The 27,918-nt window shown below is 41.4% G+C and overlaps 1 protein-coding gene across 7 annotated transcripts; it reads left to right on the top strand.

Moving 5' to 3' along the window:
• The first annotated feature begins 918 nt into the window (after positions 1-918).
• TMEM196 (transmembrane protein 196) lies at positions 919-25,980 on the top strand. Of its 7 annotated transcripts, none has more exons than XM_060248627.1 (6): positions 919-1,007; positions 19,056-19,112; positions 20,237-20,491; positions 22,829-22,902; positions 24,312-24,393; positions 25,367-25,980. In XM_060248627.1, exons 3-6 carry the CDS (start codon positions 20,237-20,239, stop codon positions 25,427-25,429), a joined length of 474 nt encoding a protein of 157 aa, XP_060104610.1. In that variant the 5' UTR covers positions 919-1,007; positions 19,056-19,112; the 3' UTR covers positions 25,430-25,980. The 7 variants fall into 7 exon arrangements, with proteins under 7 accessions (XP_060104610.1, XP_060104607.1, XP_060104606.1 ...); XM_060248624.1 differs by having other exon boundaries at positions 924-1,177; XM_060248623.1 differs by having other exon boundaries at positions 924-1,189.
• The last annotated feature ends 1,938 nt before the right edge of the window (positions 25,981-27,918 follow it).

Below are 27,918 nucleotides of genomic sequence, written 5' to 3'. Positions count from 1 at the left end.
ATATATGATTGCGGGGTGGGGGTGATTGTTTAGTTTTGCTGTGTGAATCCATATGCTACCAAAGAAGATTTATGTAACCCCAAAACCCACTTCCTGTACTTTGTCAAGCACTACTTGGGACTAAGAAAGGTATTTTCACATTTGTGCTCTGAGGTGTATTTCTCTAAAGAATGCATCGCAGGAACCCACTGTTTGCATGCAGGGACAAATAAATATTCAGAAGCTCTGGAGCTGGGGATTGGTTTAAGCCCGCGCCTCTGTGGCTCAGCTGCTACGAACTCTCTTGCCTGAATGCTGCGTCCAGATTCACGCACAAGTCTTTTTGGGGCTGGGCTTTCCCCTCTTTCTGTCCCCTCCCTCCAGCCGACTCTCGGCGAGGTCATTCCAATGAGAGCGAAGGAAGCGATCAGACAAGGTCGACTTTCTCTCTCTCTTCTAGCAGAAGACACTCACTCTGTAGGAAAGGAGTCTGGTGCTGAATTTAATCTGTTTTTGCCAGCCCGGAAGATAGAGAGAGACAGCATCGGCAGGAAGAGAGAGACGCTCACACACACGGAATGCTTGGCTGGGGCCCTCAGGAGAATTGGATCGATGCCGCCTCTTAGGAGTGTCTTGTGATCAGCAAGTGTCTGGAGACGCTTAGAGCGCGCGTTGGGGAGGCTTGGAGGAAGCATTCAGGACCTCGGACAGTTCTCCGCGGAGCTTTCATTAGCCGGAATCTACGTGGCAGCAACCGGCTGAGCTGCCTGCCGGGCTCCCGCTACCCCCAGGCGGCAAGTACCGGGAGGTGGGGGGAGAGGCACACGGCTAGATTCATTCGCTGGACTCGCACTGGGGATCCGAAGCTCCGGAGGTGACTTCTTTTATGGTCTCCAGCCCTTATTGGAGTCAGACGGCATTCTCTGACTTGAGCCGCCAGCCGCCTGCCTTTCGCCCGTGGCTGCTGAACAGAAGAGACAAAAGTTTGCGGCGACGGCGGCGAATGCTTTGCTTTCGGAGCTGATCGGGTAGGAACGATGACCGAGCCAGGATGTGCACCAGCAGCCACATCATCGGTAGCCTCCTGGTGCTCTCCGTGCTGGAGATAGGGTTGGGAGTCTCCAGCGTGGCCGTGGGGGCGGTCAGTTTCAGCCTGGTCCTTGGGGAGCATCCGCCTCAGTTAGGAGACTCTTCTCCGGTATGGAGCGGGGTGTGTGTACGTTAGCCATTTCACTCTCTCTTTAACTCTTGATGGTGATGATGTTCAGTCTGTGCTAATTTCAGTTATTCCATGCAACCCCATGCTTTCTCCTACTCTAGTGTGCATGCTTTTGTGCATTACTGAAGTGCATGATCTAGGAGGTAATCTACTCCCTCCCCTCCCCTGATGTCTTTTGGGGCAAAATCCTGAACTTTGCTTGAACCCCTGTCCATCTCATATAATCCATCCCCACCACCTTCTCCGACTCCAAATTGCAGAACACTGGGGGTCATGTGCTTTGCAAGCATGAAGACTAGGGTCTACCAGGTGGATCAGGAGAATTTCCCCCCACAGCTTGCTCCAGGCGCACAACACCAGATGGTGGTCTAAAGATAGAAAGGCTGGTTTCAGATAATGGCAAGGGCATGTCTTCAGAGGGTGATATCTTTTTTTTAAAGAGAGAGAAACTGAAATGGGAGTTCTCCAGGCATGACATCATTCTTTTGTCATCAGGAGCAATTGTATCTTCTAGTAAGGACTAGATTAAAAATGTGGACAGACTAGGTTGACATTCAAGCATGTTCACTTTTCATTCTGACATCCTCTTGCATAATTTGATTGACATCTTTCATAACTGCAAATCAAATATCTTGACATAGAGAATGGCATTTTTACATTCCTTTTAATGGATGGTTTATTGAATTTACATCATCAAATTGCTCTTGGGGTCTTGCGGTGTGCTTATGATGATAGCAAGACACTCTAGACCTAAATACCATCTTAGAAACTCAGTCCTATTTGTCTCAGTGGATTTTCTTGACACTTAAATAGTACAGCCCAGAGGAAGTTAAGCTTGTTTAAATCCCACTGAAATGGATGAGATCTCTCAGTTGTGTGTGATTGGACATTTATATACAACTTTTTGGATTTTGCCCTTGTGGCTAAGGCTGTGATTGAACAGTAATTGTCAGTCCAGTTACTCTGGAGCAGTAACTGTACCTTCAGTTGAAAACAATGGGACAAGCAGATTGAGAATTTCAGTTTGAGCATGTATATGCATTCAATCATGAAAGGTAAGGTACTTGTCTCTACATTTGCTCAGCTCTAGTTCTAGTCTTATTAGAAAGAAAGGGCATATGTCAGGTTTTATAATCTTCTTTACCTTCTTTTAAAAACAATAGCTGTAAATATAGTACTGAAAATATTTATACATGCCTAATTCCTCTTATTTTAGATCTAATATCTGCACAGTATTTTGTTTTATTGTCTGGTTTGCACATTTGGATATATTATGATTTGTTAATGACTCTGAAAAAACCCAGCAAAATCATTTTTTTTTAGCCACCACCAAAATACCAATAGGTGATTTTGATTTTGATAGTTAGAATAACTTCTCCACCCTCTCAGATAGCTCAAGTGATTATTAGTATGTATGCAAAGAGTCAGACTCCACTGTGCAACTGAACAACAACAACAACAATGTGAAGGGGCCTAGCTTTCAGAAGATTATAATTTTTGAAGGGTCTAGGGGGTGATAGTTAAACCTTTGACTGGCAGTACAGAATAGAGAAAACGATGGATAACTGGCTGTTAGCACAGCTGCATATAGTTGATAGTTTTTTCCCTCTCCCAAAACACTGGAACATGAGGGCATCCAATGAAACTGATTGGCAATAAATTTAGGACATACAAAAGCAAATACTTATTTGCACAGCAAGTGATTGAAATGTGGAATTTGCTGCCGAAGGTTGTAGAGATGGCCACAGGCATAAACAGCTTTAAAGGGTGATTAGATAAATTAATGGAAAATACGTCTATCAGTGGCTACTAAGTGCTGGTGACTAAAGGGAACCTCCACATTCAGAGGCTGTCAGCCTCTGAATTCCAGAGGGGGGAGGCAACATCGGGAAAGGCCTCATCCTCTACACTCTGTGGATGGCCTTTCAGAGGAACTGGTTGGCTGCTGTGCAAGACTGAATGCTGGATTAGATGGACCACTGTTCTGATCCAACAGGGCTCTTCTTATGTTCTTATTAGGGAAGTGCAACCCCCTTCTAAGCTGTGGAGTCCTGTGAGCAAAAATTCTACTTTGTGAGCTGCTGGGATTAAAGTTGTGAGCTATTGCATAAATTAGTTTGCTCCAGGGCCATTTTTCCTGAGCTAAGACAAAAATGTGTGAGCTGGAGTCTAAAAAATTGTGAAGTAGCTCACACTAACTCATCTTAGAGGGAACACTGCCCCCCACCCCAATATTGAACCCCACCCCCCAAAAAAATTGGTATTTCCTAATATTCCTGAATCCCAATACTGGTACAGTATTTGGATCTGGGAAATATTCTGGAAACCAGTATTTGAGGGGTATAATGAAGAATTGATATGGTGGTATCTGGGGCTCTGGGGGTGTTTTTTGAGGTACAGGGCATCAAATTTGCAGCATAGCTGCTGGTGCCTGTCCTCAAAAAACTCCCCAAGTTTAAAAAAAGATTAGACAAGGGGGAGCAATTCTATGAGCCCCCAAAGAAGGCAGGGTCAGATCTAGGGGGGGCAGAGGAGGGTGTTTGCCCCGGGCGCTGACAGAGGGGGGTGCTAAATTGGGTATGGAGTCCATTGTATTCTATGGGACCATAAGATAGAATGGCCCATAAGGGGGTGCCATTTTTTAATTTTGCCCCCCCCCCATCAAAAAACATGTAGATTCAGTCTTGAAAGAAGGTAGGGGAAAGACATTTAAAAGGATTGCATGTGACTCTGTGGTTTGGAGAACTCCAAAGGCATTTAAAGGGACCCCAAGCTCTATAAACACCTTTGGAGTTTTCCAAGCCATGGAGTGGCATGGCTTGGAAAAGGCATTTATAAGGACAGTGATCCCTTTAAATGCCCTTTAAGTTCATCTGGCCAGTGGTCCTGAAAATCCTGAATATTTTAATCACTCGCTGTGATTAAAATATTTTCAGGATTTTGGGGGCTTGGCCATTTCAGATAGATGAATGATATCCGAAATCTACATCCAGTTGAATCAATATATATATAAAAAACCAATAAGGTATTTTCTGGGTATTTTTTGGCTCAGATTTAGCCTAATGCACACCCCAAGTTCTTATGGATGCAAACAAACGCTGTTCTATAGGAGTTGCACTCAAGAGTTGCATTGGTATTATAGCAGAGAACAAAATTGTGTGAGTATCTTGCACAGATATATCTTTCTGGGCATCCTTGCCAGTTGTCTATGTGTGCATCCACATGGATTTATAATTTTGTTTGTCACCTAGAATATAACCTAGAACAGTGATCTTCAACATGGTGCCCATGTGTGCCAAGCTACATGTTTCCTGGCACCCACTTGCTTCTTTTCCAAAGCAAACAGACACTTCTGCCATTCCTCCACTTTACTGGTGGAGAAAGTAGTTCTGAAGAGATCAGGAAGCATCCCTGTGTAGAGGGATGCCTTCCATTTCCTCTATCATAGGAGGATGCTTATTTTGAACCTCCTAACATTTTGTGAATACTTCTAACGTATTCTACAGTTGGAAGTCTCCTTCCCAAAGGCCTTTGCAATTGTTGGTTAATATGTGATCTTGGCCAGGATGTGACTTCATCAATGGCCCATCATCCTTCCAAAAATTCTGGTTGGGCAGCAGTTTCTTTATGAACCTCCCCTATTAATGGCTTCAAAGTAATGTAAGTTTGTACTGTGGATATGTCAGTCTCCTTAACTAAATCAAACAAGTCAATTTTATAGAACAAAGTAAGAGTTTAGTGGCACCTTAAGAGCAAAAAAGTTTTATTCAAGGTATGAGCTTTCATGTGCATGCATACTTCCTCATGTATATAGAAATGGATGATTGTTCAATTATAGACAGGGTGAACAGAAAATTAGCATATAACGTGATGAAGATTTATATACACAAACACACATAAACACGTGTGTGTGTGTGTGTGTGTGTCATACGTGTGAGTGTGCATGTGTATGTATATACCTGGAAGTCATGATGACCTATTTTAAGATATGCAGTGGCAAAACAGGAATAACAAGTTAAGTGTATCGGGATAACCATTTTTACATTCAGTTAAAGGGGAACAACAGTGAAGCAATAAATATGTCAAAATAGGAGATAAATGTGTAAAAGCTCCCTTTGGAGATCTGGGCCCTACGTGGCTTGTTAGCCTTTCGTGGGGCCTGTAAAATGGAGCTGTTCTGCCAGACTTTTGGATGAGGCAGCGGGCATCCATTTGTTAGATTGGTTGACCTCTCCTGCTGTACCATCATGCCGTACCATCATCAGTGCCAAAAAAATTATGCTATTAATATAGCATTGCTATTTCATCATTATTCAGACTGTTGTTACTGACGGGGGCCAGTGGGTTATGTAACATCATAATATATGGTATGTAAAGTGCTGATTAGTTTCTGAGCTTAATACTGTAATTGATTTTATTATGATTTTAGCTGTTTTAATTGTTTGTTTTATTATCATATATTTGATGTACTCTACTCTGAGCCCCCATGGGGGAAAGGGCGGAATATTAATAAACTAATAATAATAAAAAACTAATAATAATAACATAAAAGAATCATTTCTAATTGTGGGAAGTTAACTAAGATTCTGTTGTGATGTTCCATTCATCTTCTCTCAAGCATGAAGGTAATAAACAACATTCATGCTTGAGAGGAGACGGATGGAGTTTTGCAAATGGAGTGTCAGTTAACTTCCCAAAATTAGGAAAGATTCTTTTACACATTTATCTCCTACTTGAAATATTTATTGCTTCACTGTTGTTCCCCCTTAATTAAATCCAAACAACTGCCGACCCTGTAAAATTAACTTGTTATTTCTGTTTTGTCTCCAGATATCTTAAAATATCTTCAACATGTTACATATAATTTGCTGTTCAGCCTCTGTCTATAAGTTTGCCTTATCTTCCACTTCAATGCAAACTGAGGAAGCATACATGCACACAAAAGTTCATACCTTGAATAAAACTTTGTTGGTCTTAAAGGTGCCACTAAACTCTTTGTTCTATTGCTTCAGACCAACACAGCTGCCCACCTGGATCTAAGTCCATGTATGGATCTAAGTATGTGCTCTGAAAATTGCCCCACTGAGTTTAATGAGATTTTCTTCCGAACAGGAATGCTTGAGATGGCAGCATAACAGTCTTAAACAAAACACATTGCTTAACTGTTGTAGTTTAAAAAACTGAATGAAAGAGATGATGGAGAATGGATGACACAAGTTACCAAACTTCTGATGAGCACACCCATTACAGGAAATCACTATCAGTATGCACACTTCCTAAAATAACATAACACGGAAATGTAATTAAAAGCCTTTGACCCATTTTTGTCTTTAAATAGCTGCAACTAGATAGAAGCCCATCTTCACACATAAGGGGCTAAAGGGAAGGTTACTATGGAAACCTTAACTCTGAATATCTCATACTGGGATGATTTAAATCACACACACATTTCACGTATTGCCTCACCATCCACACATATCTCATTAGGTAATCATATTAAATATTTTACTGCTGTAAGATGATTAATATTAACAACAGCCAACACAATACATTCAGAGTTAGCACATGAGAAATCCAGTCTTCATATTATTTGGGCATGTGCAAGTCCCAGGGATTTAAACAAAGAGTTCACCTTTGAGGTTTGAATTGGCTTTGTTGTCTCATTTTTCACCATAGTTTTGAAAGGTAGTTCACCGTGAGCGTACTGTTCAATACTGACATAATTGGATCTGCCCTATAAGCAATGCTAAATCTACTCAATGATTTTGGGTTTTGTGCATGGTGGGCAACTTGTTTACAATTGGAAACATACTATGAGAAAGATGTATTGCAAATACTGTGCATTCTCTAGTTGCATGTAATTAATACTATCTCCATAAATGTGATGGACAAATGCAGCACTATGTTTGAGTATTCCAGACACCTAGCTGGACCAAGATCTCTCACTGGTGGTGTCATTAGATTGTAAGAATCTTAACATCTGAAACCAACATGAGAAGGTTAGGGGTCTTCTTGTTTTCTGCACTGGTCTTTGGAATACATCATCTTTATCAAGTTTTTCTATGCTTCTGAAGGGACTAAAAGTTCAGTTTTTAAAAATAAAGAAATTGACACCTAATATCTAATAGGAACCTAGAGTATACAAATCATTTCAATTGTTCCATATGCTATAGGACTTACTTGTTTAGATTTTTATACTCTGTTTTTCTCCTCAGTGTGGACTCAAAGAGGCTTACAACATTGTTTCCCTTTCTCTCCCCCCCCCCACCCCACAAATAATTGCTTTGTGAGGTAGGTTAGGTTGAGAGACAGTAACCGGCCCAAAGTCAACCAGTGAGTTACGTATTTGTGTGTGTCTGTGTGCATGTCTGGAAGTCTGGTGACCTGACGGGGACACAGAGAACATTCAGAGAAATGGCTTAATACATCCTGCCTCTGCCTCTCGGTCCTAGTACTCCAAGGAGATCTCCCATCCAAGTACTTGCCAGGGTCAGCCCTGCTTAGCTTCTGACATCTGATGAAATTAGGCTTGACTGGGCTATCTAGGTCAGGTCTTCCCAACAACTTTCCATGGCAGAGTGAACTATTTGAACTTGGGTCTCCCAGATCCTAGTCTGACACTATACCATGCTGACATTCTGTGTCAAAAATAACATGACTCTGATAACTTTTTATGTTTTAACAAAAGTAGGCAGCATTTGGAAACATCATTTGAATCAATAGTACAATACTGGTTCAATACAGGTATTGAAGACAAGTATTTTTGCACGTACCTGCAAGTCATGATCCTTTAACTGGAGATGCCAACTGAATTGGGAGCTTTCACTTTGCAAACCACATGTTATTCCACAGAGCTATGCCCCTATATGCTGTGAAATCACAGAGAACAGCAGTTTAGCTTCAACTTTGGTCTGCTATATGTAACACATTAATGGTGGTGGAAGGTGCTGTCAAATCACAGCTGACTTATGATGAACGGTAGGGTTTTCAAGGCAAGAGAAAAGCAGCGGTGTTTGCCATTGCCTGCCTCTGTGTATCAATCCTGGACTTCCTCGGTGGTCTCTCATACAAATACTAACCAGGGGCGATCCTGCCCTGCATAGCTTCTGAGATCTGACAGGATCAGGCTAGTCTGGACATCCAGGACAGGTCAGGGCAAGGTTCAAATCCAACAAGATGTCATGGACTCTTCCTGAATCCAGCAAAAGTTCTTGGAATGGGGTGACAGTACTAATGCCAAATGTGCCACTGTGATCTTTCCAGGATTAAAGTCAGAATACTCATCATCTTTGACAAGAAAGTAAGATCCCATGGCGCAGAGTGTTAAAGCTGCAGTACTGCAGTCCTAAGCTCTGCTCATGACCTGAGTTTGATCCCCAGTGGAAGCTGGGTTTTCAGGTAGTCACCTACAGGTTGACTCAGCCTTCCATCCTTCTGAGGTCAGTAAATTGAGTACCCAGCTTGCTAGGGGGAAAGTGTAGATGACTGGGGAAGGCAATGGCAAACCACCCTGTAAAAAGTCTGCCGTGAAAACATTGTGAAAGCAACGTCACCTCAGAGTTGGAAATGACTGGTGCTTGCACGGGGGACCTTTCCTTTCCTTGACAAGAAAGAATGAGAGGAGTCATGCTCTGGCCTTCTGATACTGTCCTTCTGAGGTCAAAATTCTGGATGGTTCTCAGTATATTAGAGAACAGCCTCTGTGAAGGCAATATATATATATATATATATATATATATATATATAGAGAGAGAGAGAGAGAGAGAGAGAGAGAGAGAGAGAGAGAGAGAGAGAGAGAGAGAGAGAGAGAGAGAGAGAGAGAGAGAGAGAGAGAGAGAGAGGCAAGTCTAACCTATGGCTATAACTGAAGATCAATAGCTTGTTTAATTTGAAAGGCCTTGCCTCTTTTTTCCCATTTGTTTGTGAATGTTTCTGTTGTCTCAGCTATGGAAGAAGCTAAGGTGTTGAAATGATGCAAACTCTGAGGTCCATGAATACAGCCATTCCAATTGGAGTGTTTTCTGTTTGTATGGCTCATCAGAGTCATACCACGTGAACTGCAATTAGTTTCTTGAGGTAAATAGAAATAGTGAGATTTTTTTTAAAATCCACTGCTTAAACTGAATGAGCTAGTTCTCCATAGAAACAGCACAGGCAGTCATAAGAGTATGTGGAACACACAGTGTTAACAGGATGACAACATGCATACAAATAGCTGATAGCACAAACACACACAGACACATACAGAAAAATACAAGATCGCATGGAAAGCATAAGAATCAAAGCCTAATGCTATTTGAAAACAACCACCACCAAACTGAATCATGTGCATCACATAGAACATTGCTAACAGATTCTCTCTTTCTTCAGTGTTTAATTTCTCAAATGAGCTGGAGACTGCCTTCAAACTATATTCTTGGATCTAGGAGCTCTATAACATGTGTGGAAGGAAGGTTATAATGAACTAACTGCTATTGGAAAGTCACACTGTATAATCCTGTCTTCATTTTACATGTTTCAGGTTAAGTCCTGGCACAAAAAATAAATTCTGGGGTTGAGTCCTAGTGAACTCTGGTTTCAGTTCAGTTTAGGCTTCCTCTCCTTATTTATTACACCTGGCTACTGTTGGATTTGATGTAATTTTTTAAAATCTTATATCGAAATCTTTAAAAGTAGCATGAGAAATTAGGAAATTGATCCAATGGCATTTTCCTTTCGTTTCAATTCCATAAATTTCCAGGTGCAACTGCACCCCATAAAATAAATAAATAAATAAATAAATAAATAAATAAATAAATAAATAAATAAATAAATAAAATCCCCTGCAATGGGATGAAATCCTCAGGACTGCCCTCCTTGTTCAAAGAAGCCCCCCCACCCCGCCAATCTCAGGCACATAGATCCCTGTAGAGAAATGTCCTGCGCTCTAGAGACCACATTTATATTCGAATAATTGGGCCTGTACTCTGCCTATGTACTGTCACCCAGCTTGCAAGTTCATAGTTGGCAAAGAGAAAAGGTAAGCCGGATGAGTCATCATCAATCCTCCAAGCATCAAGTACTCCAGTGCACATGCAAATAGCTCCAGCTGGAATGAGACTGAAGGTTTATCACCTAATACTTCTGCTAGATTGTCACACCTAACAAACAGAGACTGAGAAAGTCATGATACTGAAGTGTATCTCTCCTTTGTGAGTCAAGAATATCAGGATGGACCCCAGAGGGGAAATTCTCAAGACACAAGGAAGAAGTTTCTTTGTTCTTACTCTTATACTGACTCTTGGCTCCAGCCATGAAGTACTAAGGCTTTACAAAGGGACCAAATGTTGAGGAGAGAAGTCTTGGACTCTGAGAACTGAAGTAACAAGGGATTTAGATGCTACAACTTCAGGAGGAGCACATACGGCCGGGGCTGCGCGGACTGCACTGGCTGCCAATTACCTACCGAGTCCAGTACAAAGTGTTGGTTATCACCTTTAAAGCCCTATATGGCCGAGGACCAGCCTACCTAAGGGACCGTCTCTCCCCATATGAACCCCAGAGGGCACTGAGGTCAGTGGGTAAAAACAAAATGACCATCCCTGGACCGAGAGAGGTCAAACTCCAAAACACCAGAGCACGGGCCTTTTCAGTTGCGGCACCTGCACTGTGGAACCAGCTTCCGGAGGAAGTGCGGGCCCTGTGGAACCTTGACCAGTTCCACAGGGCCTGCAAGACCGCCCTTTTTAGACAAGCCTATAATGACATCGACTGCTGAGTTGCCTGGTACAAAGAACCGCCATCTATAATATTATCTAAACTGGCAGAACCAGCGCCAGAACAGTCTTATTGCTGCCAGATATATATATACATATAGTGTAACTTAAATTATGTATTTTAATTTAACTAACTGGTTTTTATATGTTTAATTTTTAATTGTTAAATCCAAAGTTTTATTATTTATGTTAACGTATGAGCTGTTGTTAGCCGCCTTGAGCCGCCTAGGCGGGGAGGGCGGGATAGAAATAAAAGCTATTATTATTATATTACTAGTCTATCCCAATTTAGCATTGTTCAGATAAATATAAAGTTAAGGTCTAAAAGACTCTGTGTTTTCACCATTTCTTTTAAAAATTCTTGCTCAGTCTGACACTTGTACACTTGTATGTATTCTTCTTATTCATTCTTCTTCTTATACTTCAAATGCCTAATGCCTGACTTCTGTACCCGCACCACGCCGATTTGGTACCACTTTCTAAATAATCGTAGAGAGGATGGGCAACAGTTCAGCTCATTATCCCTAAGCACACAAACACTTTTCTCTCAACCTGGCTGTTTTTCCATATTGGAGCAATTGGGGGCGGGGGGAGAGCGTTTGCATTGCTTCAGATCCTGAAACAAGATGTAGGATAGAGATGGGTAGGATGGGGAATGAGATGTAAGATGGAGACTTGTGTAAATATATACTCCTTCACTCCTACCCTTAATACCTGAACAGAAAGGGCCACCTATCTTTCCCCCTACTGAGACTAATAGAATGTATGTGATGTGTATTTAAGAAAAGGTGGAGTTCCTTAGTTCATTTATGGATTGAAAGACTTCCAATGTTGAATTCTTGAATCCAGGGCTTTTTTTGTAGCAGGAACTCCTTTGCATATTAGGCCACTCACCCTTGATGTAGCCAATCCTCCAGGAACTTACAGGGCTCTTAGTACAGGAGGATTGGCTTCATCAGGGGGTGTGGCCCAATATGCAAAGGAGTTTTTGCTACAAAAAAGCCCTACTTGAATTCATTGAACCCATAATGTAATTATCAGATCATTCCTCATCACTGACGCATCTCATTCCTGTGGTTTTTTTAAAAAAACTATTGGGGGAGATGTGATGCCTTATTCAGTCAGTGTGGTATATATTTTATAAACAATTAAATCTCCCTTGCAGTCTGTCTGCTGAGCAGATAGGCTACTTGTTAGTGGAGTAGTAATTTCAGAGTACACAAATACTCTGTCCCCCCATTTTGGCAGCTTTTCCTACTTGCTCCAAGTGAATACGGTACAAGTGAAACATTCACCTCTGACCACTGCTGGATAGGATGGCTGGAGGGCACCACTTAACTCTGAACTGCCTATCTACTAGCAGACATTGGTAAGAGAATCTGTGCTTATATAAAATCAGAATGCCACCCCCCCCACCGGTTCCTGAGATGGCACAATGATTGGTGGGAAATACCAATGGGTGTTCACCGTAATACAATCAGAATGATTATGCTTGGGTGTACATAGTGATGCAATCAGAATGATTATGCTTGGTGGAAGGAAAATATCCCACCCTGCCACCTACTAAGTCCTGTTCCCCTTGCTGCTTCTACCACAGCCTTAGAAATCAAACCAGAGATTGTGTCTTTAGAATATTTGTCAAAGACAACACCTCAAAGTCTCTCCGTGTAACAAAAATAATATTCCTTATTATTCCTACTTATCCAGTATTTACTAGTAACAAACACAGTGCTTACAGTGATAGCCAAACATAATATAAACAAACATATTTATACAACACAAAATCCCTCCGGAACCGAAAGCACATGCTGCTCCTACTGCATGATGGATCAATGTCCTATAGAAAAAATATGGAGCTGTAATACAAGTCTGACAATATCCAAGACCAGTTCAATATTGTTTCAAGTGCAGAGACTCCGCTTCTTGGGACCGTCTTCTTTATTGTTGATACAGTAGGTAAGTGGTGCTTCTTTCAATTTTTGTAAGCACTGTGTTTGTTACTAGTAAATACTGGATAAGTAGGAATAATGAGTATTATTTTTGTTACACAGAGAGGCTTTGAAGTGTTTTCTTTTACAGTAACCTCCGTGGTCCCAGCTTTGATTGCCACGTCATCTTTTAGAATATTTGTCAGCGAGGCATGCTCCCACCCTTCCTATAAGGTCTGAAAGAATAAGTCCAGAATCAGAGCATCCCCCTTATTTATGAATGGGTGCTATTTGTTTGGATCATCGTTGATATATTTTTGACTACCCGTTCCATTACTATACTGCTCCTACTGCAATCTGGGCCTATTGTGGAGTCCTTATGTAAGCCATTTACCAAAAACAAACAGAAAATCAGTTTAGGAGTGAAGGGATGGCTCAATGGTAGAGCATCTGCTTGGCATGCAGAGGGCTCCAGGTTCAGTCCCTGGGATCTCTAATTAAAAGGAGCAGGCAGTAGGTGATGAGAAAGACTTTCTGCCTGAGATCTGCTGCCTGTCAGAGAAGGTGATCTTGATGGCCTGAGTGACCTGACTCAGTATAAGGTAGCTTCATGTGTATAGATGGATGGGGGTACAATGAAAGAGAGTAAGGAAGACTAAGAGAGGTAATAAAGCCAAGGGCACCGAGAGAACTGTTAACTTGGCAGATTGGCATTTCTGTCACTTCTACAGAAATTTCTGATGACTCATTTCTGAAATTAGTTTAAAAAGAGGGATGAGAAGGAGAGTGCTATTTTCATTTATGGTAACTGTCAAAACAGAAGCAGCCATTTTTCATTCTCAGAATCTGCTGCTAATCAGTTTTCTCTCTAATGGTAGAATTAGGTTCAGATAAAGCTGATCTTGACAAAATCTGGATGCAGATGCATGGTTACCATTTCCCCATGGCATAGTCCCATGTGACTGACCTTCTATGCTTGCATCAATCACAGTCAGCCCTCATTTAGCTCTCACTGTGTCTGACAGAGAGGGAAAAAACCCTGTATACATTATCTGTTGGACTGTACCCACCATTCCCTTCCCTGTCCCCTAGGGGATGCATACAAGGTTTTTGCAAAAGAAACCCGACAGCTACAAAATGTATCTACAGAACTCCAGTTGTGCAGTAAGCTCCGGTCTGATCATGCACAAAGAGCCTACATTTTCATATGTGTATAGCCTTTTCTACAAATTATGCAAAAGGTGGGATGGTGGCATTCTCCAGTATCTCCTTCAAGATATGCTGAGTGTCAATAAGCCCTCAGTCCTCAGTGTCTTTCCTAGAAATTTCTTTAATACTAGCTATTTGCAGCCAGAGCTTGTACTTTTTTACTCATAAGCAAATTTCACTACATCCTATATTGCATAAGGACAATCTACACATGATGTTGGGGAAGCCATGATTTGATTCTACAATGTAATTTAACCACAGAAAGCAGGTGCATGGGTGTGGGGAGAATATGGACCAGGCCCAAGGCACTGTGGGAGGGGTTGACTCTTCCCTCCCCCTCCAGAACCATTTCCTGAATCAACAAAGGTCTGCCAGTCTACTTTAAGGCCCAGGTGGGGAAATTAGGCACAAAATGGCTACCTGAATATGTGTATGAGGATCTGGGGAGAGGATATTTGCATTCAGGGAAATAGGGAAAGAATTTAAAAGGTAATGGTAGTCCCCTGTTCAAGCACCAGTCGTTTCCGATTCTGGGGTGATGTCGCATCATGACGTTTTCATGGCAGACTTTTTACAGGGTGGTTTGCTATTGCCTTCCTCAGTCATCTACACTTCCCCCCCAGTAAGCTGGGTATTTATTTTACTGACCTCAGAAGGATGGAAGGCTGAGTCAACCCTGAGCTGGCTATTTGAACCCAGCTTCTGCGGGGATTGAACTCAGGTCATGAGCAGAGAGCTCGGACTGCAGTACTGTAGCTTTACCACTCTGCGCCATGGGGCTGTATATAGGGAAAGAATTAACCATCCCTTTACTAGGCCTGCTATCTAATCCATAGCACCATGCCCCTCACAACTGCTGCTTTTTGTGGTTAAATCATGGATCCCCAATCATAGATCCTAAACATCACACAAGTAGTTTGGTTCCTAGTCCCACCTAAGTAATTTGAATCTGACCCTGTTCAAGATTAACATTTATAATGCAATGTTTAAGTTTTTAAAAACTTCACAAGACCCAGACTTGCTTAGCTCCACCAAATTTTTGTACCACCTCCAACCCTGGATACAGGAAATTCCTTTCCAAAGCATGTTAATTCGTGGTGGAAAGAAAGAGCAGGCTGAAGCTGAATCCACTAAAGACAGAGGAGCTAAAAATGGCTGAGGGAAATGGGACTGAAGCTGGAGCGTAGATTACCAGCCATTGATGGGGCACCTTTAATACCAGTGCAATCCATTAAGAGTCTGGGTGTGACATTGGACACCTCCCTTTCCATAAAGACCCAGGTCACACACATTGCCAAGGTGGCATTTTTCCATATTTGCCAAGCTCAGCAATTGCCCCTCCTCCTGTCCCAGTTGGACCTAGCCACAGTGATCCATGCAACAGTCACCTCCAGATTAGAGCACTGTAACTCACTCTACACTAGCCTACCCTCGAGGCTGACCTGGAAAATCCAACGGGTCCAGAATGTGGTGGCATGAGTCCTGGTGGGAACACCATGGACAGCACAGATACAAGTGCTGTGCCAGCTACACGGGCTTCTGGTTGAGTACCAAGTCAGATTCAAGGTATTGGTTTTGACTTTTAAGGCCTTGAGTGGTCTGGGACCAACATATCTGCAGAACAGTCTTCTCTGTTATGTCCCTGATAGAGCATTATGCTCTCCTGGCAGCACTATGCTGGTGTTCCCCGCCCCTAAAGAGGTCTGGCTGTCCTCAACAAGGGCCAGAGCTTTCTCAGTTCTGGCTCCAACCTGTGGAACTCTCTGCCAGAGGATATCTGGGCCCTACAAGATCTTATGCAATTATGCAGGGCCTGTAAAATGTTCCGTCAGGTTTTTGATTGAGGACAGCGACTGTTGGCATCTTTCCTTCCCCCCCTCCTGGAGTTTCTTCCTCCCTCCCCCCTCCCGCATGCTCCAGCAATCTGGAGAACAAAATCACCAGGACACTATTGGGGTTTTAGAAATCTACTCTTTTGATTTGTATTATTACACTTTCTAATCCATATACTGTTTTTATTTGTTGTACATTGCCCGAGCCTGGCTTAGGCCAGGACGGAATGATTCAGTAAATTGATGATGATGATGGGGAAGGGATATTACATAATTCACAGGCATAATTCATAGGCTTATTTGATCTGAAATGCAGGCTTTCAGAAAGTACATAAATGAAAGCCCATTTTTTGATATATTTCTTCACTTTTCTTCACCTCTTGGAAGCAACGCCTGTGATTTCTTCTGCTATCCAGCATCATTTTTCTTCCATTTCTTAACCAAAGGATGCCACAGTAAGAGCAACAGGCATTGCCTCACCCTGTTTTGACATCACAGGGGCAAATGCTGGATACAAGGCATCAGCATGAAGCTAAAATAGCAAGACAGCAATGCTTCCTGTCCTCAGACTGACAGCTTCTGATATAAAATGATATGTAGCTACTGCCAATATATGCACCAAGATTCCTCCTCTGTTTGACCCCCCCCCAAAAAAATTAGAAAATCACAACACCCCAACATTCTTAAACTGCAAAAAGAGTGATACAATTGCGGGGGGAGGGGGAGACTATGCCTCAATTCAAGCAATAAATGAGCTAGATTTGGAAAGGAAATTGAAGAGGAACACATTCATCTGAGAAAAGCTGTGTCTTAGAACCAAATTAGATGCAACATTGGCACAGATGGGGTGGGAGGGAAGTGTACCAGCTAGTGGTCAGAAAAGGATCTGGGAGGCCCAGGTTCAAACCCCCACTATGTTACAAAACCTTACTAGTGATCTTGGACCGGGCACTTGCTCTTAGCCCAGGCCACCCCACAGGGTTGCTTTTGTAAGGATAAAATGGAAAAGGGAAGTGTAAAGTTATATGCTGTTTGGGGATCCCATTGGACAGACAAGTAGGGTATAAATAAATATATAAACAAACAAACAAACCCAGTGTTTCAGAATTGGTTCACCACCAATTCCCTATGAAGCACTTGTACATTGGAGATTAAAAATATAGCATGGGTGCAAGGGGCAAGGACTTGGCCAACCTCCACTCCTCCAAAATGGCTCCTCCCCAGCTATTTTTCTAGTGGATGAATTCACAAATCAGAAATTACCTCTCCCAGTAGAAAAATGGCTGAGGAGAAGCTGGCTACGGGACAAGAGATGCCCCCTTCCCAGTGATGGTTGATGTCCATTGCTGAACTTTTCTGGCAACTACTTCTGATGTGGGAACTTTATCTACTGGGCTTACTACAGCCCCTGAAGAAACAGCAGCAGTTGAGGCTCTGTTCCACCAAGTCCTCTGGTAGTTCTGCAAAGCAGAAGAAGAGCACTTTGGGTTCATTGCATTCCCTATTTTCCTGCCTTAAATTAATCAGTTTTTTTTTCTTTTTGCTGTAAGTATTACTTGGGAGTGCTGGGTATGTACTTATATTATTATTCATGTATGTTCTATTATTCATGTATCTTTGTTTCCATCAGTAAATAAAATTAAATTATTTAGCCTGTTTTACCAAGCTTGCATGAATTGCTAGGGAGGTATATATCTTGGACAAAGAACAGCTTCAGTTTTTGTGTGAACAATCAACATAACAGATGATCAGCAAAAATACATAAAACATGTCCTTCTCTGAAGACTCTCAGTGATGAAATCTGAGTGATGCTTATGAATCCCATCAAAACTTTTAATGCTTAGGCAAGCTATATCCTGTCCAACATTCTACATTTGGGATATTTGCACAGGATTATCATAATTGCATCACTTCTGCCCACACCCAACTTCCCTGGGGTCTATTTTTGGGTTAATTTATAAATATCACATGGTTTGGGAGGTGAAGAGATTGCATGAATTTATGGGTGACTGTATGAAACAGCACACATGGATCTACTTCCATTCATTCAGAAATCCATCATACAATCCAGTTTCCAATCCGTACCTCACTGCACATTATTTCACTTTCACTGCAGCACAGTTACCATATCTAAAAGGAATATTCTACCCCTGGTTGGGGGAGAACTATTCTTTCATTCTTTTTATGCTTTAGGGTATGCTCAGATGTGAGGACTAGTGTCCATGGATGTGGTTGAAGCACACAAAGCTGATCTGGGTAAACAGTCAGCTTTGATACTGTTCTGGAACTAGACCTGATGGATACAATCAACCACTTCAAGGTTATCTAAATTTTCCAAGTTTGGGTTTGGTTACGCTTGAAATAGAACGAAATATTTTTAGAAAAGAATGAGCTATGTTGAATCTCCCCAGTTTTAAATGGTGGCATTTGATGCAATCTAATCTTCAAGTGTAAGCACTGGGGGGCGGGGAGAGAAATTTTACATGAATGTGATTTGTGGATTTGATTTGGTTCAGTTGTTCAAAAGATACAAAACATGCAAAGGAAGACAGACTTCCTATTGAAATTTGAATGCCCAGTTTTAGAATTTTAATTTTCTATTTTTTCACTGAATGCTTTGGATTCTGAAATGTCAGTTAACTTTTTCATTCTACTATTACTACTACTTCATGACGATAATTGTCATTGGTGACTTTCCCAAGTCTGAACCAAGTCACTGCATTTCAAATGTCTTATTATAAGGGAGAGGAGAACTATGGATGGTATGCTGAGCTGTTTGGAGAAAGGCCAGGATAGACAGACAAAGATTATTTGACTACAAAGAGGAATAAATGCTCTATAATGGTTAATTTTTATAATTTCACACATACTCAGGAATGGATTAGCAAAGAAATGGACCTCTGAAATAATGCAATAGCTAGTAACAAGGCTAGTACTATGTCTTATTTGTGTTTCCTCAATTACACAGTATAGGTAGTTTTCTCTTGAAAGAGCAACTTTATAATCCAGATACAGACAAATTTGAAACAATCAATAATTCTATTATTGCTTGCATTGCTTTGTAGTATAGCAGGGTTTTGCCTACTGATCCAGACCTTTAGCTATAAAATAATTACTCTTCTTCTCTTTACAGTTTCTGCTTTGTGGAGCATGTGGAATTCTGTGTGCCAAAAAAAAATCAGGACTTGTTGTAAGTTTTCACAAGATTTGTAATAGTGGGTGAAATGCAAACTGTGGAGTATTTTGAACTCTTTTTTGATAGATATCACTATTTCTCTTCAGAGCGGGGTACAGCATACCTTTTGCCCTAGCATACCCCACAATGAGTTCAGGAAATGGATAGGGCAGGCTATGCAGTCTGCATTGGTCCTGTCACAATCCCTTTGGGACAAGTGGAATTGTGGGGAACCATTGCAGACTGAACTTTTCCTATCCGTGTGGGACCAGAAGTATGAAAACTACACAAATGGAACATCCTCTCCTCAAATAGCCTAATTCTAATGAAGGCAACTTGGCCACCTCTCTTTGCCTGCACCTTCCACCAATCATCACATAGTTTTTAATTGGTAGCCCCTCCCAACAAAAGGATCTGTCCTTAATTACTTCCATCACTGAAACAATCCCATTCAATATATGTTAGCAAGCTTGGTGAGCCTCTAATCATACTAGTCTTCCTAGTTCAAACCAAACACCTATTGGAATCTCGGTTGCTATGATTATGAGAGAGGACTATACTATATTTAGAATTCCAGGTATGAATCAGCTGTTATTGTGTGGCCTTGCGCAGGTCACTGCAGGTGCCTGCCCAAGTGGCCAAGCTACAACAATCCACCTGTGGTGGCCTGCTGTGGTGACCAGGTGACTATTGCTGTTAAGCAGGACATGTAAGACAAAGCTGTTCCACCAGGCTTTCAACTGAGGCGGTGGACATTTTGTTAATCTGTGGCCTCCCTGCTGCAGGGGCCTTGATGAAATCATTCTGTTGAGTTATCTATCTTATACAAGCTGGGGGATGTATGGGAGGAGTGGATGCAATTGATACCACCATCTGCAGAACTGCAGTTTGTTTAGAATTTATATTGTTTTATTTTGCGGATTTGATTTTAACTCTGAATTGATTGATTGTTGTTACCCGCTCAGAGCCCATTCGGGGAAGGGCGGGTTATAAATTGAAAACAAACAAACAAATAAATAATTCAACATAATATTTAGTACCTATTTTTTAAATATTGTTCATACATGTTCAACATCTCTGTTGTTTCTCATCCAGATAACATTATGCAAATATGATTTTTTTTTCTTGTCTACCACCAGATGATCCTTTTCTCAGCCTGCTGTATTTGTGGACTCATTGGAGGAATATTAAACTTTCAGTTCCTTCGTGCACTGACCAAGAAATCCTCGGTTCTCTATTCATTGCATCTGACATCCATGTCCCTGGCATGTATCGGAATTGGGGGCTGCACCCTTTCTTCATGGCTCACTTGCCGGCTTGCCAGCTACGAGCAAAGGCGAATGTTTTCAGAAAGAGAGCATTCACTGCATCACTCCCATGAAATGGCTGACAAGGTAAGTTGGGAATATTTCCTGATTTGTTGCGTTTCTCCCCAAAACAACTCAGTGTTCTAATATATTCCAGTCGCAGCTGGGGACTTCAATTTTCATATATAGCAGGGAAATGAAATACTGCTCTGCTGTATATCTTCCATTCAGTTAGAGAAAAGCTATTTTTAGGTACTGTATCTTTTTGCAATACACCCATTTCAACAAAATACATCCATTATCGGCATTGTTCCATTGTATAACTTCTCTAAGTGCTTTGCCACTAAATATAGAGCTTCATAAAATAGGAAAGGCTGTTTAATTAATGGGCCTTTCTCCATATGCCTCATTGCATTAAAATATTACATTCCTTTCTATCTTCTGCTAAACTGTTTGCAAATCAGTGACTTATCCACAGATTCAAATTATACAGAAAGTCAAGTGACACAATCAGCAGTGTTATCTATTGTTGGATTGTACAACTTCACACTGTAAGCAGAGGAATAGGGAGGAGGCAATATCTGTTTTTTCCATTTTTGCTTAATTTCATTTTTTTCTTTATATTTTGGGGTGTTTTTTTTAAAAAAATTATCTGTTAACATTCATTCATTTTTCCCCATTGGTTTTAATGGGAGACAGATTTCAAAAGGAAACACATACAAAAACTGGATGAAACACTCAGGAATCAGACCACTCACCAAATTAATCTTTCACTGTCAAATCACAGCCATAAAAGAACAGTCCCATTTTTTACAGTGATTGTCTTTTATTGACAAAATTGGGTTGAAGCTTTCAGGAGCTGGAAGTTGGTGAAAGTGTCCCTGTTTGATAGGCAATTAAAGCTTCTCACTCACAAATCCTTACTCTTTCTGGCTCATTCAGCCTTTCCAGGATAAGATCCATTTTACCATGGTTAGGATCATTAAAATGTCTCTCCTGGAAGGAAATGTTCTCAGACCTCCTTAAAGAGATGGTAGTGAGGCCATTGCAAAAACCATCTCTAGCAAAGAATAAATCAGCCAGTTTATAAGACAATGTCAAATCTGCCTGAATACTTCTGCATGGGTCAGGGCATATTTTCTCTACTGATTCTATTAGATCCAATTAGCTCTATTGGCTGCCTTTGATATGGAGACTCATTTCATTCTATTACATTGATTGGAAAGTGGGAGTATAGATACGGGACTCCAATAGTTTTTGTCTTTTAAACAAAGAACATTTCTATCAGAGAGAACTGAATCAGTTGCATGGCCTGTTAAATGTAGTGTGCTGCAAGGTTACATACCCAGGCTGTTTAACATCTATTATGGGCAGCTCAGTGAGATAATCTGGAGTCAACGATATGCTGATGACATCCTGCTCTATATTCCATTCATTTACAGGGTTCATTCAATAGGAACATGATGCCTTGTGTTAAAACAATTGCATTGCCTCCTGATTTGTTTCTAGGGTCAGTCCAAGGTGCTCACCCTGAAAACACTTCACAATTTAGGGCCCTCATATCTGAAGCGCTGGCTCAGCTGGTGTGAACCCATGCACCCTATTTAGTCTGCACATCATACCCTGATAAGTGCTTGTTTCTCAAGGCTTGCTGAACCTTTTTAAAGAAGAAATTCAGCCTTCCTGCTGCTGCTGCTCCCTGTTTCTAGAATGACCTCTGTAGGCTGTGCATCAGTCTCTGCCCTTTCCTGGCTTTTAGAAAGCTTGTGGTGTGTATTTATTTTTTTGAACAAACAAATGTCTGGCCCTTTCCAGAAAGCAGGCACTGTTACCCTATGAACAGAAGGTAGGCAGGAGAACAGACAACCAGACAGTGGTTTTCATTTGTCATCTCAAGAAAGTAGGCAATATGGCAGAATATCTACTGAGGCTTGCATTTTTGCATCCATAAAAGGGTAGGCAGAGGTACACATTAAGCACAGCAGCCAGAGCAGATAATAATATATTAAGAAGTATCTGGAGTTTGTTTTCCTATTTGTATTAATGACAGTACCAAATTGGGCATTTTTGTGAGGTGGGGGTCATTAGACAATAAAAATGCACAGGGCTAGGGGGAAATTAAAATGACTGAATGCTCTCCCCACATCCCCTAAATAAATCAGCTTCTCAGGGAGAAGGTTCTAGTGAGATTTTTTCCCTTGGCATGGCAGAATTGAATGCAGAGTGTTTGTAAGCAGTGGGATCATTGAAACATCTGATCCAAGCCTTCTCACAGTTTGAAAAAGCTCTTTCCAGGACAGACCTATTGTTAAATCTTTAGTTTATAACAAAGTCCTCTTTATATGTTTTGATACTGATTTAGCATTATGCATATGTTTCTGGTTCTGTGTTTCTGGTTATTTATAACTGTTATATTTATATTAGAGATTGAGGGGGATTGAAATAACCGACCTGCCCAGCTGCCCGGTGATTCCCCCAACACCAGAGTTGCCTCCCAGGTATGCTGAATGCTTGGGAGTGATGATGTTCTTACATTGTCACCCTAAGAAGTTCTGCTTTTCAGACAAATACATAATCAGATCTTCGTCAATGATTTGAACAAACCTCAGAAATCTTCATTTGTGAATGGCATTTAAAACTCTATGCTATTAGGTGCTACCATTTGGAAGTTTGTTATTCAGTTAAAATATTGCTCCAGCATTATTAAGCATCCAAATGGTCTTGGTTGGTCGTGCCCATGATCTGAAGTTACATCTTCTCTACTAGCTCTTTCATGTTGAGGCACACTGGTTAGATCCAAGGATTCCCTTCTCCTTGCTCCACTGGAGAAAAACAGAGTGAAAAGGAATTCTCAGATCTTGGTGTGGAAACTAAATTATGGCTGTAGTGTCATGAAAAACAATTAAAATTCAAGAAATAACCATCAACATTAATAACTGAATAGGGAGTACAATTCAAATAATTACATTTATGCCGGTGATTAATGAGAACAATCTGAGAATTTAAATTTTTGCACATTGCCCAACAAAGGCAGTTAAACTGTGGTTAAACATTAGATTGAACATTTCTTACCATCCTTAATTTGTCCATCCTCATAGTATTCATGTGACGTAGGCTATTAGGAGTTTGTTTACATAATCTGATCATGAAATAACAAAATTTTAATCTCACCTTCAAACCTGGATTTGTTTAAGTAATGAGAAAGCATGCCTGAGGCTGAAGCAAGAAAGAGAACAAATGTTTGGATAAGCAGGAACCATTTTCCTTCCTGCAGCTTAGTGTGAAGGTGATCTGGCTGCAACATCTGTCCCCCCATTGATTGCCAGGATTGATTTGGCTGATCTGGCTGGTTAGGTGGGTGTCTCTTCCCTCCACACCATTCCATGTCCATCCCTCCTGAAGCTGTGCATTTGGTGGGAAAGGATGGCCATTCCAAATAGAAGGAGTGTACCATTCTTTAGTCAAGGGTATACAATAGCTGTGCTCCCCTGTTGGAACCTCCAAACAAGCTCAAGTGCAGTGATGAACTATAACATAGTTGGTACCTGGAGATAGTGGTACCCATGAGTGGAACAAAATAATTGTAACCTGAAACTGACCTAAGGAAGAGCATAAGGTGTCATGCTAAAATACTCTGATAGAATTCTTAGAACTAGAAATGAAGCAGGGGGAAATGTCTGATTTTCTGTAACAGTCCTGAATTTCCAGCTATGGCTTCACCCTCTGTTATCTCTCTCGCTCTGTTTCTTTGATTATGTAAACAAGCTCTATGATATAATTTTACGAATGGGAAAATGTAAGTTCAGATAGTGATTTGAGAGGCCAAAGAATTCTTTAGCCCTCCTCCAATGTTTGTTTGACTGCATTATGCTGGCTTTCATAAGCAACATCTTGCTCTGTTTCCCAGCAGACAGGTATCTTCTTCACCAAACCCACACTTCAATCAACATTATCTGGCACCTTTTCTGGAAATCCTAGCAGAGACCAAGGTATAAGTGTTCATTGAAACTGAACGGCCATCTCTTTCATGATCAGAACATATGCACAATATCTTCCTCAAGAGATTTCAAATGGCAAGGCTAGGACTAGACTTGCAAGAAAGAGTTGCTTAGGGAAACCATTTTCAGAGCTGCTTGTGGTAGATGAAGACTATTATCTGTACTATCTGTGCTCAAGTGTTATCTGGTGTTGAGGAACATCAGTGGGTGAAAGGGCCACAGCAGGTCAACCAGGGAAGGGATCCCAGCAAAAGTGGGAATGAGAGCCCAACTTTGAGGTGAGATCCATGTAGGTGAGCAGCAGCAACCTGTCATAACCTGGAGAAAATTTGCAGCATAAGAACCACCAGGAAGGGAGAAAGTCAAGTAAAAGCTCCAGTGAGGAACACAGGAATACAAGGAAAGACTAGATGAGACCTCACAAGTCATAGATGTTGACCTCACAGGCCAACCAGACTTAAGATCTGGTGCAGGGCTATAGGGAATGGTCTAGTATAACATTCTGCCTGCATACTGGAATGGCTAAGGTTGGCACTGCTACAGAAGCTTCTGCTCTTGTAACACTATTTCATTTTGTGCCTGATGGATGTTTGCCTCCAGAGGCCTCATGTAATCACCATTCATGATAGCCAGCATCACATCATAGTATAGGTATCTAAACATATAGTGCCCTCCCCGAATTCTGGACAATGTAAAAGACTAAGGCTTGGTAGTTCTGCATTCAGCTTGCCAAGACTTTCCTCTGCAGATGACTAAACCCTGCACTGCCTGCCACCATTGGAGCAACTCACATATGGGGTGGTTATCGTGTGTGTGCATACATGGGGGATATTTCTCAAAAGGAAAGCAAGAATGAGCTGAATGCAGGCTGCAGACCTTACATTGCTTAAAACTTGTAATTAGCTATGTATCAAAGTGACCCAAAATTCCACCTAACTTTAATTAGTGATTTCAATTCTTACAGGAAATGACAGACAACATGAGCAATGGAGGACCACATTTAATTTATAATGGTAGAGCATACTGAAAGATTCACAATGCTCATGGGACAACTATCTTCAGGATTCTCTTTACAGGGAAAACATGTAGATGCCAACAACTTTGCAAGAAGGCATGGAATGAATCTTTGCTTTGATCTGCAACAATTTTACAGTTTTAAAAATGGCACAGTGGCATCCCCTTTCAGTTGGTTCTTTGGATTTCCTCTTCCATATTCTGGAGATATATTTTACTGCATATTTAGAAGATGAGCAGAACTTATAACGTCTCTAAATTTATTTTTGGTCCAAATAATTTTTCATAGTTCTTTGGAACTATTTGAATCTGACTTTGTGAACTATTCCTCTCTTGATGATTTTTAGAAACCCTGGGCCTACACATGACAATGGAGTGGGTTCAAATGCTGGATTGCACAATGGTAGGAATGAAAGCCTTGCCTTTCAGCTACGGAGACCACTGAATGAATTATGAGCATGCTGCAGCCACACTGATGTCTTTGTTTTGAAAGACAGAATGCTTTTAGGATGCCATAAGTTAAAACTTGAACAATGCCTTGCTGTAAAGAAACTGTAAATATTTCCAATTTGTGAAGTATATTTCATAACTTGTTCATAAAAGATGTCAAATAAAATGAAACCTTCAAAAATGCAATCACTTTTATTGTTATCCATGTTTCTTAAACACACAAGAATACACAAGAGCCAGTTTAGTGTAGTGGTTAAGTGGGCGGACTCTTATCTGGGAGAACTGGGTTTGATTCCTCACTCCTCCACATACAACTGCTGGAGTGACTTTGGGTCAGTCATAACTCTCTCAGAGCTGTCCTGTTCAAGAGCCCCACCTACCTCACAGGGTGTCTGTTGTGGGGAGAGAAAGGGAAAAGAGATTGTGAGTTGCTCTGAGATTCCGAGTGAAGGGCAGGGTATAAATCCAGTCTCTACTTTTCTTCTTCTGAATACTTCAGTTCTAGCCAGCCTGTTCTTTACATGGGGACTCAAAAGGCACTTACAGTTCCTCCCCCCAATACATCATATTCCCAAAATACAGAAGTAAACAAAATGCAAAAAATTCTGCATAATATAATGATTAATCAAACAAAAATCTATTGTAATTATCTGACAACAACCAGGGCTTTTTTGTAGCAGGAACTCCTTTGCATATTAGGCCACACACCCTTGATGTAGCCAATTCTCCTGGAGCTTACAATAGACCCTGCACTAAGAGCCCTGTAAGCTCTTGGAGGATTGACTATATCAGGGGTGTGTGGCCTAATATGCAAAACAGTTCCTGCTACAAAAAAAGCCCTGATAACAACCATGTTTCTGTCCTGAGTTGATAGCTTCAGTCTATTCAAAGAAGGAATTCCAAAGTGCTTGATATTGCAATCCTGAGCAGAGTTACGCTCCTTTTAACTCCATTAAAGTCAACAGGCTTAGGTATACTTCTTAGGACTGCACTGCCGCTCTCCCACTCCTGCTGCCTTGGGTCATTCATACATCTCTGTGGTACTGTAGGCTCTGCTCAGAGGGTTGGATTCCATGACTTCACTCTGCTAACACTGGTACTGTCTTCTAGTGCAAGGAGAGTCTTGCAACAGGGAAAGGTACCTTATAACAGAGAGAAGTGCTCCTATTAACAGACTGGATCTAGGAGATTAAATTCAGAAACTTGAACATGAAACAAATTGCAGCTTAAACTTAAGTCAAGGGTTACTGATTCTGCAGATGTGACCCCCATACTCAAAAGCATCCCATATAACTCAAATGAGGGCAAGGAGGTCAGTCTTGACAAGATAATCTTACACTGCAGTAGGGTTGTCAAGTCCCCCATGGCCTCGGACAGGGGACTTAGCACGTGGCACAACGATGTCACTCACAAGTGACATCATCGAGACATTGCATGCTGGACATTCTAGATGCTTCCGGGGAAACTCTATGGTTTTCCCAGATTCTCCAGCAATTTGGGAGGGAAACTCTATGGTACTCTATGGTTTTTTGAAAGCTCCCAGAGTGGTTGGCACACAACATTGCCGGCACAATACAAGTGACAGCATCGCACTATCAATGTCGAAAGGGGATCCCCTTGCCATCCCAATGTGGGCCAGTGGGTTGGGGACCTTCTGAGTGGAAGAACCCCAGTCTGGCCCAGGAGCTTGGCAGCCCTACATTGCAGTTTGACATTATCTTCATTACTGACATCATGATCATCATTACTATCTTCATTATGCTGTCGAGATTAAGAAAGACAGAGGAAGTTTTTATATCCTGCATTTCTCTACTTTAAGGAAAGTAGCCTACAATCGCCTTCCCTTCCTCTCCTCACAAAAGGCACTTTGTGAGGTAGGTGGGCTGAGAGAATTCTCAGAGAACTGTGACTCAAGGTTATCCAACAGGCTTCATTTGGAGGAGTGGGGAATAAAACCCGGTTGTCCAGATTAGAGTCTGCCACTCCTAACTACTGCATCATGCCAGCTCTGAATGTTGGTCACTGATTGGAATTATGTAGCGCTATCAATTT

The sequence above is a fragment of the Heteronotia binoei genome, chromosome 10, assembly GCF_032191835.1.
Source record: "Heteronotia binoei isolate CCM8104 ecotype False Entrance Well chromosome 10, APGP_CSIRO_Hbin_v1, whole genome shotgun sequence".
NCBI classification, from domain to species: Eukaryota; Metazoa; Chordata; class Lepidosauria; order Squamata; family Gekkonidae; genus Heteronotia; species Heteronotia binoei.
The sequence above is the reverse complement of the archived record's forward strand: the minus strand, read 5'-3'. Positions and strand labels throughout refer to the sequence as shown.

Bases quoted from the DNA above. Each gene is read 5' to 3' on its own strand.
- TMEM196 (XM_060248621.1), top strand. From the start codon at position 1,031: ATGTGCACCAGCAGCCACATCATCGGTAGCCTCCTGGTGCTCTCCGTG. The intron at 22,903-24,311 runs GTATGCTGAATG...TCTGTTTCCCAG, and splicing joins ACACCAGAGTTGCCTCCCAG to CAGACAGGTATCTTCTTCAC. The intron at 24,394-25,366 runs GTATAAGTGTTC...CAATTCTTACAG, and splicing joins AAATCCTAGCAGAGACCAAG to GAAATGACAGACAACATGAG.